Source organism: Rhinoderma darwinii, chromosome 3, assembly GCF_050947455.1.
Source record: "Rhinoderma darwinii isolate aRhiDar2 chromosome 3, aRhiDar2.hap1, whole genome shotgun sequence".
Taxonomy (NCBI): Eukaryota; Metazoa; Chordata; class Amphibia; order Anura; family Rhinodermatidae; genus Rhinoderma; species Rhinoderma darwinii.
The window spans coordinates 302,989,549-303,006,797 of NC_134689.1; the positions used below are offsets into that span (position 1 = coordinate 302,989,549).

At 44.3% G+C, this 17,249-nt stretch overlaps 1 protein-coding gene across 7 annotated transcripts in view; it reads right to left on the minus strand.

The window, feature by feature from the left end:
* Positions 1-17,249, minus strand: part of ARNT2 (aryl hydrocarbon receptor nuclear translocator 2) — a 100,699-nt gene that overhangs the window by 65,007 nt on the left and 18,443 nt on the right. For 6 of the 7 annotated variants that reach the window (XM_075858159.1, XM_075858157.1, XM_075858156.1 and 3 more), the window contains one exon: positions 13,288-13,399. In XM_075858159.1, the coding sequence (XP_075714274.1) occupies positions 13,288-13,399 (112 nt within the window). Of the gene's footprint in view, positions 1-13,287; positions 13,400-14,956; positions 15,067-17,249 lie in introns of those variants that run through there. The other variant, XM_075858158.1, reaches the window with a different exon arrangement.

Genomic DNA, 17,249 nt, shown 5'->3' on the forward strand with positions numbered 1-17,249 from the left:
AGCCAGAACAGAGTCACTTTGTACAAGCAGCTCCTGATCTAGCGGACTCGAGCTGTCCTTGTTATACAAGGACAGCCCTTCATTTGAATGGCCGCCATGTAATTCTACATTTCCCTTGCAGCGCGTGCTGCAGAGGGAACGCCTGGCTGGCTGAAGTTTCCTCATGAAACAGCTGTTTGCCAGGGATGCAGGGAGCCAGACGCGGGCTGATCAGTTGATTGACCCATCCCTTTATCAGGCTGACAACCAAATATTGCATTAGTATATAACATTAAAGCAGTTGTGTAGTTTAGGTTGTGAGACAAAAGCTTCCTTGGCGGTCCGCAGTTCCCCATGTGCCCGGCAGCTGAAGACCTTGGCAATGGTCTGTTCTTGCAGGATAAAGTCGGCAGCGCCCACACCTGTTTGCAGATTTCACAAATGAATAGGTGACCATGTATTACAATCAGGGGTCAGCAACATGTGGCATCGGTGCCACAGCCGACACGTGGGGCATTGTTTGCTGGCACACTTCCCTTTTCCGGTACCCAACGCCGCTGTGTGCTCGGGAGAGAGAGCGACATTTCATTATGCACTTGGTGGCGCTGATCATCAGGTGGAAAGAGCAGTGGGTTTGTCGCCACTTAACACTTGGCAAGCACACAATGCAGCACTACCCTCTCTCCTGGCGTTCAGCATAATGCAGCACCGCTCTGTTCTGGTGATCAGCGCCGCAAGGGTGGGGTTCAGTAACCGCTCTGTAAAAGAAAAAGTTAGCAAACGTCGGCAGCTCTCTCTCCCATAGGCACCCCCCCATGCTGGAGTTCAGTAGCCATGCTCTCTCCTATGTGCATACCCCAAATCTGGTGTTTAGAAGCCGTTGTATCTCCTATGTGCCCCCCCCCCTCCCCCAAGCTGGTGTTTAGTAGTCGCTCTCTCTCAAGTGTGCAGGGCCCAGCTGGTCTTCAGTAGCGGTGAACTCTTCTATGGGCACCCCCTCCTAATGCTGGTGTTCGGTTGTCGCTCTCTCCAGTGTGCAGCACCCCCAAGCTGGTGTTCAGTAGCTGTGAACTCACCTATGGGCACCCCCTTCTCCTGCTGGTATTCAGTTGTCGCAACCTCTCCTATGTGCACCCCCCTCCTGCTTGTGTTCAGTAGCCTCACATACACCAAGATGGTTAATCTTTGCAAAGAAAGTCAGGGACAAAACTGAAATGTAAGTTTAATTAAACGATTAATTGGTTTATGTCACATACGTGGTTACAGTTTGTCATCTATAACTTTTATGCGTGGCACAGAGAGTACTTCATCATTGTTAATGATGCCATACAAAAAAGGTTGCTTACCCCCCCCCCCATAATACTTAGTCATGCCAAGTCTGTCAGAGCGGAAGCTAAAAGAGGCATATGTCTAGAGACCACCACTCTAGCTTTTTCTTATGTCTTAGGCAGGATTCACACGAGCATGTTCGGTCCCTAAAAGACGGAACGTATTTCGGCCGCAAGTCCCGGACCGAACACAGTGCAGGGAGCTGGGCTCCTAGCATCATTAGGTACGATGCTAGAAGTCCCTGCCTCTCCATGGAACTACTGTCCCGTACTGAAAATATGATTACAGTACGGGACAGTTGTCCTGCAGCGAGGCAGGGACTCCTAGCATCGTACATAACTATGATGCTAGGAACCCGGCTCCCTGCAGTGTGTTCGGTCCGGGACTTGCGGCCGAAATACGTCCATGCTCGTGTGAATCCAGCCTTAATGTTAAAACACATTATACACGTTTTATTTGTAACCAGCTTTCAGTTGTTCTAATGACAATTAATCGGGCACACCCACACCTCATATAGTTCAATGTGACTATCAAGGAAAAAACAAGGTTGGTATGATACTGCCATCTACTGATGATATAATTAAATTGCACAACTGTCGCCATTTTAGTAAAAGTTATGTATTTTACAGTCAGTAACACTGCGCATCAGTTTTTGCAAAAATTAATTAGATACATTGAGTAAAAGATTTCTTCCAAGAAGAAAATATGAGCTTCTTAGGCACATATGTATCATTTCTGTGGCACTAGTGCAATTCCTTCCGTTCTTAACAAAGCCATGACAGCTAGACCGATCCTACTGATTTATAACGGGATCCGTCAGGTATCCAGTAATCCAAGAGTAGCCCTGCAGACTACGCAATTCTTGTCGTAAAAAACAGAAACTCAACAGAAAAGATAAAACGGCAGTGTGAACAAAGTCCGTTACTTTCTTTGACTCACATCACTTTGCATTTTATTTTATTTTTCGTTTTTGTCTTAATAAATATATGAAACATGACACCAACAAAAATCAGAATCTGAAAAATGGCCACTAGAGGAAAATATTCTGAAAATAGATTTTAAACAATAGAGACAAAATTACTAGTCAGTGCATCAAACAAAATGATATTATTAATCAATGATGCTGGGTTGTGATATCTGCTCATTTCTCTTTCTTTATATATTAGTTGCATGCTGCTGCCCCCATGTGGTAGGATCCCAAAACTACACAAGTATCAAATAGAACTGTACTACCACATACACAAATGAATTTAACTTTTGTACTATTTATAAGATATTATGGTGAAATCTCATGCTCAAAATCAATAAAAAAAATTATCCAACGTAAAGAAAGTATGATTTATACTAAGGGGCATTTAAAAATTAAACGGTCAGGGGATCTCAAGGCTGACAAATTTAAAATGGCTACACAGGTAAACCCGAAACTTTACTAAGAACAAAATATAGAATATTTTTTCTTTTTGGTTGGCGTCAAAGAGACCTGGTATGGATTCTCAAATATTCTGGATTATCAATTAAGTCATTACATATTATATAAAACTCACTTGTCAAAGTAGACAACCGTCAGAAAGCTGAATTAAAATCTTAACAAAATCAGCTACTGTCATTTTGTTTCTGTTTTTTTAAAACAAAAATTCCTCATTGGACACCTCAGAAAAAATAGACTGATTCTAAACTACATGCAACTAAACCACCTGCAAGAAGGTCATGATATTTGGCGCTTTTTGCCGCAATCTTCGTAATTGTGGCAAAATTGCCACAAAAAATAACTCATGAAAACATATCCTGAGCCTCAGGATAGGGTGAATTTTGCAGATTTGCTTTAACTATACAGTAAGCAAGTGAGGTTGATAGAAGGGCAACATATAATATATACACTATCTGGCCAAAAGTATGTGGACACCTGACCATCACGCCTATATGAGCTTGTTTGACATCCCATTCCAAAACCATGGGTGGTAATATGAAGTTGGGCCCCTTTTGCGGCTATAAACAACCTCCACTCTTCTGTGCTCATCCAGAAAAGCATTTGTGAGGTCATACATTGTTGTAGGATCAGAGGCCCTAACTCACAATTAGCGTTCCAATCATTCCAAAGGTGTTGGATAGGGTTGAGGTCAGGGCTCTGTGTGGGCCAGTCAAGTTCTTCCACACCAAACTCACCCAACCATGTCTTCATGGACCTTGCTTTGTGCACTGGAGCACAGTCATGGTGGAACAGAAAAGGACCTTCCCCAAAATGTTCCCACAAAGTTGGAAGAATACAATGGTCCAAAATTTCTTGGTATGCTGAAGAATTAATATTTCCCTTCACTGGAACAAAGGGGTCTAGACCAACCCCTCCTCCACCAAACTTTACAGTTGGCACAATGCAGTCAGGCAGGTAACGTTCTCCTGGCATTCTCCAAACCCAGACTCGTCCATCAGACCGCCAGATAAAGAAATGTGATTCATCACACCAGAGCACAAAATTTCCACTGCTCCAGAGTCCAGTGGCGCGTCATGCTTTACAATAATAGTCCTTACAGTCAACCTGGGTAGGTCTAGCAGATCTGACATTTCTGACATGTGGCAAAGTTGGCATCCTTTGACAGTGCCATGTTTAAAGTCACTGAGCTCTTCAGTACGACCTCTACATCTACCAAATATTTGTTATGGAGATTACATGGCTGTGTGCTTGATTTTATGCACCTGTTTGCAAGGGGTCTGGCTGAAATACCTGAACTCAATTGAGAGGTGTCCACATACTTTTGACTATATAGTGTATTTTTATTTAGTTAAATAGTGTGATGGCTGGAGAAGTAAGAGAAAAGTCAGTGCCTCTCAGCCAATCAGCACCCTTCTGATCTGTCGTGGTGAAGGCGATCCGCAGAGAGCCAATAATAGTCAGGGCTTAGCTCACATGTCTTGCAGGCCTAGTCAGCTGCTGGATGGAAACAGTGTACAGACTCCCAAAATTCAGCTTAGGTGGCTGCAAAGTCCCATCCACTAAATTGATTCTTTTTAGACATCTTGTAGATGTCCCTGCTTATAGTAAAAAAAACTGGAAAGATTTGTGGAATTAAAGGGGTTTCCCTGGCATTTGAAAATGATGGCATTAGTTGCAAATGCCTCTTCAGCGTTTACCAAACACAGCGCCATACACTTCCATAGCAGCGGTGCCTCGGAATGAAGCTCAGTCCCATTCACTTGAATAAAACTAGAACTGCAATCCCAGGCACAGCCGCTACAAATATGTACGGGGCTGTCCCTGCAAACTGTGAAAAGGCCGCAGCGACTAACGCCATGGCCCTTTTAATCAATTGATCAATGGGGTGCCAAAAGTCGAACCTCCACCAATCTGATATTGGTGACCTATCCTAAGGATACAGCACACAAGAAAATGGCGACAGCACCCTGCGAACACTAATGCCACCTAAGCCGCTAAATATTAATAAATATGCATTACTGCTAAATCTACTTACAATAGGGAGGTTCTTAGCACACATTTAGATCAAATTGTGTGAGCCCACCTGCCGCAACAAGGCGACCTCTATAAGGTGGGAACCTACGCTGCACATACACCCAGAACTGGAACTTAGGCCTTATTCACACAAACGTGTTATACGTCCGTGATATGCGCGTGATTTTCACGCGCGTCGCACAGACCTATGTTAGTGAATGGGGCCGTTCAGACTGTCAGTGAATTTCACGCAGCGTATGTCCACTGCGTAAAACTCACTACATGTCCTATACTTACCCGTGTTTCGCGCAGCACGCACCCATTGAATTCAATGGGTGCGTGCAAATCGCGCTCGGCACACGGAAGCATTTCTGGTTGCCGCGCGTGATTCACGCAACAGTAGTAAAAAGAATGAATGAAAACAGAAAATCACCCTCTGCTTCTATGTTTGTAAACATAAAAACAGAGTGTCATAATGATGCCGGCTGCGTGAAAATCACCATATACAGATGCCACACTGAGCTTTTGCGTGCGCAAAACGGACACGCTCGTGTGAATAAGGCCTAAACCTACATATATCTGGGGATGGTAGGAACCAGCTCCCAGTTTGGGGTGTATGTGCAGCATAGGTTCCCACCTCATAGAGGTCACAGGCGTTCCTGCACCTGTATACACGTTTTGTATCATTTTGTTGGAATGTGCTGTTCAAACATTTGTGTTTATGTGATTCATATATGTGGGGTTAGTGACTGCCTCCATTTTTGATCTTGCACTCCTCCCATTCTGCTCTGAGTGATCTTAATTAGTTAAATGCTGGTTCCTACCATCCCCAGATATATGTAGGCTTAGTTCCAGTTCTGGGTGTATGTGCAGCGTAGGTTCACACCTCATAGAGGTCGCCTTGTTGTGGCAGGTGGGCTCACACAATTTGATCAAAATGTGCGCTAAGAACCTCCCTATTGTAAGTAGATTTAGCAGCAATGCATATTTACTTATATTTAGCGGCTTAGGTGGTATTAGCGCTCGCAGTGTGCTGTCGCCATTTTCTTGTGTGCTGTATAAATTTGCAGTCACAGGCGTTCTTGCACCTGTATACATATTTTGTTGCATTTTGTTGGAATGTGCTGTTCAAACTTTTGTGTTGTTTATCCTAAGGATAGGCCATCAATATTAAATCTTGCAACCTGAACCTATTGTCTGACATTCATATTTCTCTATAAGGAAGCACAGAATGCAGACATCAGGAGCAGACAATGACAAGTGTACAACAAATATACTGGATAACTATCCTATGCTAAACAGAAGGTAGTAATCATTTGGGACTCCATTTAAAACAATCCACCAGCAAGCTTTTTTGTACAGTGATCCAACAGGGAATGCTATCACTGCTATGACCACAGTTATTGACAGATCCTGATCCAATACTCAAATGACTATATATATCAGGGAGTGGGCTGGAGCTGCACCGGGGCACAAAGGGAGGAGGGGACCCACTCTGTTTATATGGGGGTTTTAAAACCAGTATCCTACCTCTCTTGCTCCTTCCCTCTGCTCACACTCTCCTCCGGGGTCCCTCACAGATTACAATAGATTACAGATCCTCTATGATTGTCTGAGATGCTCTGTGATTGGCTGATTATGTAATGTCTGCGTGCCCAAATCATCCACAGCCACAGATAGAGGAGTTAGAGGAAGGAGTCCTGCCGTCTTCGTACAGGTAGGTAACCTCTTCACAGGGTGTTCACCCCTTTACTACACTGCCCTAGCCCTCCAGGGATGTTACTATTAACTCCTTCATTGCCTTAGACCACCAGGGATGTTACCACCTTTCACTACCAAGGAAATTACCCTGTTCAACCACTTTCTGGAGAGATAAGAGCAAAAAAGACTGCCACCAGAAACTGTGCATTTCCCCAGCATAAAATGTTTTTTTTTATTTTTAATAAAAATGCAAGCTGCTGTGTGACGGACACGGTTCATCTGTCCCAACTAAAGCAGTCACATATAACACTAAGGCCCCATGCACATGGCCGTAATTTTGATCCGCAATTATGGACCCATTCATTTCTATTGCCCACGGACACCTTCCAGTATATTTACGGGTAGGTGTCTGGGCCGTAGAAAGGCTCCGTAAAAAATAGGACATGTCCTATATTTTAATTTTACGGACTGCGCTCCCATACTTTATAATGGGAGCACGGACCGCAAATGCAAGTGACTGTCCGCAGCTGGCCGTAACTGTAATCTTGGACCGGGATTACGGCTACAGCCGTGTGCAGGAGGCCTTACAGTGCAATATTCTCTGCCTACATTACATGCTAGATGAGGAGGCTGACTGCCAGGGGTGGACAAACTGCCTGTGCAGGTAAGTGTGAGTGACTGGTGTGTCCTATGTGTGGGTGGTGCATGTGAAGCTTCTGTCCAGTGTACGAGCAGGATGTGTGCAGCATGCATTCTGTGTGTAAGTGATGTGTGTGCGGAATGTGTCCTATGTGCAGAGGGTGCGTGTGAGGCTTGTGTCCAGTGTATGAGTGGGGTGTGTGCGACATTCACCCTATGTGTAAGTAGCACGTGTGCGGAATGTTTCCTATGTCTGAGTGGCACGGGGGTGGCATGTTTCTAGTATGGGAGTGGAGCAGATGTGGTACAAGTCCTATGTGTAAGTGGCATGTGTGGCATGTGTTCCTAGGTGTGAGTAAAACGAGTGTACGGCCTGTGTCCTATGTTTTTCTGTGGCAAGCGTGCATAGTGTTTCCTATGTGTAAGTGACATCGGTGAGCGTGTGAGAATTGTGTGACGTTAAAGAGTGTCAGTTGCGCGCATGAACTTTCTAAAAATTATATATATATATATATATATATAATTTTTAGAAAGTTCATGCGCGCAACTGACACGCTTAAACGTATATATATATATATATATATATATATATATATATATATATATATATATATATATACATACACACACACGTATGAAACATTTATCATTCCTATGGTGTTGTGGCCACTGAAGGGAGGAGGGACACTTCTTGCATAGACCCCTCTGCTATCAGTGTATGTTCCTGCTGACTGCTAAGGTTATGTACAGCGCTATTTTTCCAATCAGAGCCACAGACACTTCAGCGGAACCCGATGGACCCTATTGTAATGAGATCTGTCAGGTGTCGCTGGTATCTGTTGTGCGACCGATCTAGCACTGCATCGTGGCTTTCATTAACAGAACCAACAACACAGATGTGAACAGAGCCTAGCTAATAGTTAACAGAGGGTGAGGCGTGGGAATGTGGAATAGGTTAAGTGGAGTAGAAAAGTTATAGTCACTGTTTTGCACTGTATGGAAACTATGGCTGTAACTATGATCTAAACACTGCAGTTGCTGAAACTACTGTATGTGCACTGTATGAACTCAACTGAAGTTGTGACTACTATATACACTGCTGTGGCTAATGTATGTGCACGCTATGAACAATACTCGAGATTTGACTACTAATTGTACACAGCTGTGGCTAGAACTACTGTTTGTGCATTGCACCCACACTACAGGGGCTGTGACTACTATATAAACAGTGCTGTTGCTTGAGCTAACTTATGTGCACTATATGGACACTACTGGGGCTGAAACCGCTATAAGAACACTGCTGGGACTAGAGCTCCTGCATATGCACTTTAAGGACACTACTGGGGCTGTACATACTATATGCACGCTATTGTGACTAACGTATGTGCACTGCAAGGACACTATTGAAGCTGTAGCTAGTTTATGAACACGGTGGTGGCTTATATGCATTCACTGTAACGACACTATTGGGGCTGTGACTACTATATGAACACTGCTAGACCTGGAGCTACTGTGTGTGCATTGCATGGACACTACTACTGGGGCTGGGACTACTATAAGAACACGGCTAGAGCTATTGTATGTGCACTGTAAGGACACTACTGGGGCTGGGACTACTATAAGAACACGGCTAGAGCTGGAGCTATTGTATGTGCACTGTAAGGACACTATTGGGGCTGGGACTACTATAGGAACGCAGCTAGAGCTGGAGCTACTGTGTGTGTGTGCACTGCATGGACAATATTGGGGCTGGGACTACTATAAGAACATGGCTAGAGCTGGAGCTATTGTATGTGCACTGTAAGGACACTATTGGGGCTGTGACTACTATAAGAACATGGCTAGAGCTGGTGCTATTGTATGTGCACTGTAAGGACACTACTGGGGCTGGGACTACTATAAGAACATGGCTAGAGCTGGTGCTATTGTATGTGCACTGTAAGGACACTATTGGGGCTGGGACTACTATAAGAACATGGCTAGAGCTGGAGCTACTGTGTGTGTGTGTGCACTGCATGGACACTACTACTGGGGCTGGGACTACTATAAGAACACGGCTAGAGCTGGAGCTATTGTATGTGCACTGTAAGAACACTATTGGGGCTGGGACTACTATAGGAACGCAGCTAGAGCTGGAGCTACTGTGTGTGAACTGCATGGACAATATTGGGGCTGGGACTACTATAAGAACATGGCTAGAGCTGGAGCTATTGTATGTGCACTGTAAGGACACTATTGGGGCTGGGACTACTATAAGAACACGGCTAGAGCTGGAGCTACTGTGTGTGCACTGTAAGAACACTATTGGGGCTGGGACTACTATAAGAACATGGCTAGAGCTGGTGCTAATGTATGTGCACTGTAAGGACACTATTGGGGCTGTGACTACTATAAGAACATGGCTAGAGCTGGTGCTATTGTATGTGCACTGTAAGGACACTACTGGGGCTGGGACTACTATAAGAACATGGCTAGAGCTGGAGCTATTGTATGTGCACTGTGAGGACACTATTGGGGCTGGGACTACTATAGGAACGCAGCTAGAGCTACTGTGTGTGTGCACTGCATGGACAATACTGGGGCAGGGACTACTATAAGAACATGGGTAGAGCTGGAGCTATTGTATGTGCACTGTAAGGACACTATTGGGGCTGTGACTACTATAAGAACACGGCTAAAGCTGGAGCTATTGTATGTGAACTGTAAGGACACTATTGGGACTGTGACTACTATAAGAACTTGGCTAGAGCTGGAGCTATTGTATGTGCACTGCATGGACAATACTGGGGCTGGGACTACTATAAGAACTTGGCTAGAGCTGGAGCTATTGTATGTGCACTGTGAGGACACTATTGGGGCTGGGACTACTATAGGAACGCAGCTAGAGCTGGAGCTACTGTGTGTGTGTGCACTGCATGGACAATATTGGGGCTGGGACTACTATAAGAACATGGCTAGAGCTGGAGATATTGTATGTGCACTGTAAGGACACTATTGGGGCTGTGACTACTATAAGAACATGGCTAGAGCTGGTGCTATTGTATGTGCACTGTAAGGACACTACTGGGGCTGGGACTACTATAAGAACACGGCTAGAGCTGGAGCTATTGTATGTGCACTGTAAGGACACTATTGGGGCTGGGACTACTATAAGAACGTGGCTAGAGCTGGAGCTACTGTGTGTGTGTGTGCACTGCATGGACACTACTACTGGGGCTGGGACTACTATAAGAACACGGCTAGAGCTGGAGCTATTGTATGTGCACTGTGAGGACACTATTGGGGCTGGGACTACTATAGGAACGCAGCTAGAGCTGGAGCTACTGTGTGTGAACTGCATGGACAATATTGGGGCTGGGACTACTATAAGAACATGGCTAGAGCTGGAGCTATTGTATGTGCACTGTAAGAACACTATTGGGGCTGGGACTACTATAAGAACACGGCTAGAGCTGGAGCTACTGTGTGTGCACTGTAAGAACACTATTGGGGCTGGGACTACTATAAGAACATGGCTAGAGCTGGTGCTAATGTATGTGCACTGTAAGGACACTATTGGGGCTGTGACTACTATAAGAACATGGCTAGAGCTGGTGCTATTGTATGTGCACTGTAAGGACACTACTGGGGCTGGGACTACTATAAGAACATGGCTAGAGCTGGAGCTATTGTATGTGCACTGTGAGGACACTATTGGGGCTGGGACTACTATAGGAACGCAGCTAGAGCTACTGTGTGTGTGCACTGCATGGACAATACTGGGGCTGGGACTACTATAAGAACATGGGTAGAGCTGGAGCTATTGTATGTGCACTGTAAGGACACTATTGGGGCTGTGACTACTATAAGAACACGGCTAGAGCTGGTGCTATTGTATGTGCACTGTAAGGACACTATTGAGGCTGGAACTACTATAAGAACACGGCTAGAGCTATTGTATGTGCACTGTAAGAACACTATTGGGGCTGTGACTACTATAAGAACACGGCTAAAGCTGGAGCTATTGTATGCGCACTGTAAGGACACTATTGGGACTGTGACTACTATAAGAACTTGGCTAGAGCTGGAGCTATTGTATGTGCACTGCATGGACAATACTGGGGCTGGGACTACTATAAGAACTTGGCTAGAGCTAGAGCTATTGTATGTGCACTGTAAGAACACTATTGGGGCTGTGACTACTATAAGAACTCGGCTAGAGCTGGAGCTATTGTATGTGCACTGTAAGAACACTATTGGGGCTGGGACTACTATAAGAACATGGCTAGAGCTGGAGCTATTGTATGTGCACTGTAAGGACACTATTGGGGCTGTGACTACTATAAGAACACGGCTAAAGCTGGAGCTATTGTATGCGCACTGTAAGGACACTATTGGGACTGTGACTACTATAAGAACATGGCTAGAGCTGGTGCTAATGTATGTGCACTGTAAGGACACTATTGGGGCTGTGACTACTATAAGAACATGGCTAGAGCTGGTGCTATTGTATGTGCACTGTAAGGACACTACTGGGGCTGGGACTACTATAAGAACATGGCTAGAGCTGGAGCTATTGTATGTGCACTGTGAGGACACTATTGGGGCTGGGACTACTATAGGAACGCAGCTAGAGCTACTGTGTGTGTGCACTGCATGGACAATACTGGGGCTGGGACTACTATAAGAACATGGGTAGAGCTGGAGCTATTGTATGTGCACTGTAAGGACACTATTGGGGCTGTGACTACTATAAGAACACGGCTAGAGCTGGTGCTATTGTATGTGCACTGTAAGGACACTATTGAGGCTGGAACTACTATAAGAACACGGCTAGAGCTATTGTATGTGCACTGTAAGAACACTATTGGGGCTGTGACTACTATAAGAACACGGCTAAAGCTGGAGCTATTGTATGCGCACTGTAAGGACACTATTGGGACTGTGACTACTATAAGAACTTGGCTAGAGCTGGAGCTATTGTATGTGCACTGCATGGACAATACTGGGGCTGGGACTACTATAAGAACTTGGCTAGAGCTGGTGCTATTGTATGTGCACTGTAAGGACACTATTGAGGCTGGAACTACTATAAGAACACGGCTAGAGCTATTGTATGTGCACTGTAAGAACACTATTGGGGCTGTGACTACTATAAGAACACGGCTAAAGCTGGAGCTATTGTATGCGCACTGTAAGGACACTATTGGGACTGTGACTACTATAAGAACTTGGCTAGAGCTGGAGCTATTGTATGTGCACTGCATGGACAATACTGGGGCTGGGACTACTATAAGAACTTGGCTAGAGCTAGAGCTATTGTATGTGCACTGTAAGAACACTATTGGGACTGTGACTACTATAAGAACTCGGCTAGAGCTGGAGCTATTGTATGTGCACTGTAAGAACACTATTGGGGCTGGGACTACTATAAGAACACAGCTAGAGCTATTGTATGTGCACTGTAAGGACACTATTGACTATTGGGGCTGGGACTACTATAAGAACACAGCTAGAGCTATTGTATGTGCACTGTAAGGACACTATTGACTATTGGGGCTGTGACTACTATAAGAACACGGCTAGAGCTGGAGCTATTGTATGTGCACTGTGAGGACACTATTGGGACTGTGACTACTATAAGAACACAGAGCTATTGTATGTGCACTGTAAGGACACTATTGGGGCTGTGACTACTATAAGAACATGGCTAGAGCTGGAGCTATTGTATGTGCACTGCATGGACAATACTGGGGCTGGGACTACTATAAGAACACGGCTAGAGCTGGAGCTATTGTATGTGCACTGTAAGGACACTATTGGGGCTGGGACTACTATAAGAACACGGCTAGAGCTAGAGCTATTGTATGTGCACTGTAAGGACACTATTGGGGCTGGGACTACTATAAGAACTCGGCTAGAGATAGTGCTATTGTATGTGCACTGTAAGGACACTATTGGGGCTGTTACTACTATACGAAACGCTGCTGTGGCTGGACATACTGTGGGTGCACTGCTAGGATTGTGAATACTATATGGACTGTCAAATAAATACAGGTAGGTGGGGAGTTGAGTCTTATTCTGCTGACTTTAAAAAGAACCAGGCATAATAATCACACGTCATATAAACTGAATGGAAACTGTTGCATGTGGAAAATGACCTTGATTCTCAACAACTTTACTCCATTCTTAAAAACTCAAGCAAAATGCAAACTTACCCTGACCGTCGTTTTCCACCCCGTGATGGCAAAGGGCCTGCCATTCTCACCGGCCCGGTTGTCATGGCAGCTCCTGGTAAAGTAACTGGTCCTGGTATGTCTGTGGTCATTTCTGTGAACCAGAAACCAGAATATGAATAATTAAACACTAGATTCTACAATAAACCATACAGTATGTGCTACATATAAGCTACAAAATGAATAGCATGTGGATGGAGAAACAAGCACTGCCCATCGAGTATATGACAATTTTAGAACACTGTATAAAACTCACTTGTAAGAAAACCTCTAGAAAGACCGTACAAAACACAATTTCACCATAAAATAGGCTACTATCGGATGGAAGAGCTCATTGCCCAGTCTCCAGAGGCCTCCACCCGTTAACCACCACAGGGTCCCGTTGGATCACTTCCATTTCATCCTCCCCATACTGCACGTGTGTGTGTGTGTGTGTGTGTGTGTGTTTGTAAACGTCTACTCCTTGCTTACAGTGAAGCTAGCGGCTGGAGTCCAGGTTCTCCGTGACACCCCCCCCCCTCCTATCTTCTGTGTTGTCTTTTCTACCCCTTTCATTTTAGGTGATGTCTCACATCTTATGATTGACCTGAATAGCTATGGTGTTTGCCCTATCGCAGTGGGGAATAAGGCGAGACTTTGCCTCCCTTTACTGATGACCTTTACTGTATTGCTTATTCATAATACTTTTGGGCACTCTCTCTTACTGACATGATGTGGCTCTCACCTCTTTGATGGGGTCTATTCCTCTGTTGCTTTTGGCTTTCTTTCTATACGTGAATTGCTTATATGATATTGTTTCTAAAAATAAAAAATTTTTCAAAAAAATAAAAAATTTGCTACTATATCATAATCTCGATTCCAGAATATCTTGCAGATGTGTGTCGGAAATAAGTGTCCGAATATACAAATTTCAGAATTCCTGTATGACAGATTAATGGAATTTTACCATACTATCAGCTCACGTCCCTCGATCAGTCTTTCGTATCTCTCTACATATAATAACAACACAAGACATTTGTCTGTCTAGATTTCTTTTCTTATGGATCTTATAAATGCTTTCAAGCTAAATGTTATTAAATATATTTTACACAGCATAATCTAGGGCAAGCGTACAGAAGGTCCGGTGTCACCGGTCATATATGGCCCCACAGACTGCCTGGAGGACAACCTTGTTTTCAATAGTAATGGATGAAAATGACGCAATACTGTAAATAAATGTGATAATCAATACTTATGATTGCCGACATGATATAGTAAAGAAACTGGACCTGTCAAGACACTGTTTAAATACTTATCATGGTTCATATAAGATGCTCAGATTACTTCATATACTTTGTAAAAGACTCAGTTGTCACAAATCAAATTCGCAGTGCAAATCTTAGAGGAACCATAGCCCAAAAAATGTTAAGAAGAGAATGCACAGTGAGCATACGAGTCATTGAAGAAGCTGCACGTCCCCACAAATCAATTGGTAATAATGCGGAAGACACGATCCATCTCGTAAAACCACGCAGAGATTTTTTTACTTCCAGTGACGACCACCACAGACAAAGACCATGATAAGCTCGACCAAAATATCACGGTACATGGTGGATAACATCCTGCTATTTAAAAAAAACTGGGTGACAATATAGAAACAATAAACTTTTACCTCCAATAGAATGAATGAGTAAAAGCTGGTGGCGTTTCCTCCTAGAAGAGAATCTTGCACTGAGAACAGAGCATCATCAGTATGCAAGAAACCTGGCAGCAATGGCTGAGATGGAGGAGGGGGCGCGAATTTGTATTCATCTCAGAACAAGACAACATCCCTAGCTGCCTCTGTTCAGTGTGATCGTGATTCAGCCGGCTGCACGGAACAGTCTCAATAGCAATCCTGCACTATATACTGTTAAATCAAACAGGTTGGATATTGGAATTGGCTGATAGGTAATTCGCAAGAATGCAAATGGAATACTAACATGTAGTACGTTGATTCTCCCTGTCCTGTAGACAGGGCAAGCTTTCACTAAGGGGTCTTCCTACAATGGACTTTGATGGCATATTGACCATTTTATTTGTGGGGCTTCAACTCCTGGAATGTCCAATGATGCTGAGAACGGTGCCAGTGGAGAAGTGGACATGTATGTGCGTTCACTATGCATTTAAGTAGATGGAAGCTGAGCGAGCGCCATAAAAGTCATATAAGTAATACAAACACAACACCTATAAGTGCACATAGGAACTAAGATTATAAATCAAAGGTTCTTAAAGGGATTGTCTTATGAATTATGGATGTGACAACCCTCTGTAGTATAAACACAACACGTCAGTAATAGAAATCACAGATAGACCACTTTCACAAGGCAGTATTTTGGTCAGTCTTTGGAAACCAAAACGCAGAGTGGTCCAAAACACGGATGAAGTCCAAATGTTTGTATTACAGTTTTTCTCTGTGTAGGTTCCACTCAAAGTTGCCAACAGTCCGCAAAAAAAGTTTGTTTTTTTCTGCTGTCCGTAGTGTCCGGCAGAAAAAAAACACTGTCCGGGACTTATTCTCCATCCCCCGAAACGTTGAACTGCGCATGCGCCAAAATGTACATGCGCAGTGCAAACAAGGGAAGAGTAGGCCGCAGCCCGCGACAAATGCATTTAAGAGCAGGAGGAGGACGGATGGAGCCAAATAAATGATGGTCTGAGTGAGGTTGCTGGGAGTGGACCAGTCCATTCATCTAACCTGAGTCACCTGACCTCACGTCAGTGACGTGAGGTCAGGTGACTGGACTGGTCCATTCCCGGATTAGCACCGACCTCACTCAGACCCCCGCCACAACACTCACTTGGCTCCGTCCACCCTCCTTATGCTCCTAAATGTGAGTGACGTCAGGCAGAGCGGAGCGCGATGGCGGGTGGAGTGAGTGAGTCAGACTCACCAATCACAGCCCCGCTTGCAGCTTTCCCACGCTAATTTATTGTGGGAAAGCTACAAGCGGGGCTGTGAGTGGTGAGTCACTCCTAGCACAATGCACAGGCAATGATTTTTTAACCTGTCCGTAAAAAATTTGATCTGTCCGTGAATTGTATTTCCGTTGCCCATAAATCACTCGGGTGGAGGTTGGCAACCCTGGTTCCACACCTGGTTTCACTTACTGAAGCAAAATACTGCCACGTGAAAATGGCCATAATCCCAGATCACATTACAGCCGTTGCAGATATCTCAGTGTCATTTGTGCTCTACACATCTTCAAACTTTTTCTCAGAAGAGTCCGTAGGATTTATTAGACAGCCAAAGAAGTGCCAAATCAAGTTAAGAAGAATGCTATAACAAAATGTGCACTAAAGGGACAGATCTAATCTGTAAAAAATTAAATGAAACAATATAATTGTAGATTAGTGCCCATTTTGCCCAAGGGCACATTTTCATGCAGTCATGATTTTCCTATTTTCTTCTGTTGGAATTCGCTCCTGTTTTTGGCAAGAAATATATGCATGCAACATGGACTGAAAATATGCACCATAAAAGCCAAGAAATGTTCTAGTTTACATGCTGGTCCTGAAGGAGACATTAGCAAAATGCAGGTGCTGAAGGTAATGTCAGCAAGTCTCCTGTCAATGCCCTGTAGACACAGACGATCATGTCTCATCTCTCGCTGCACATAGACAGACCACTCTATATGACTGCTGTGTTCTGCCAGCGATGTCTTCAGGTCAATGACCGGAAACCTAGGGTCGCCTGGCATTAAAAAAAAATGTGTCTGCTTTTTTCCAGAAACAGAGCCCCTCTTGTCCATGGGCTGTGTATGGTACTGCAGCTCATCGTCATTCAAGTTAATGTGACTGAGTTGCAATACCAGACACAGTCCATATACAAGAGTGGCACTGTTTCTTTAATAAAGCTGACCGTTTGATCACTTCACCCCAACACATTAAGGGAAGGGCAGTTTTTTTTACTTTAACCCGTTAGT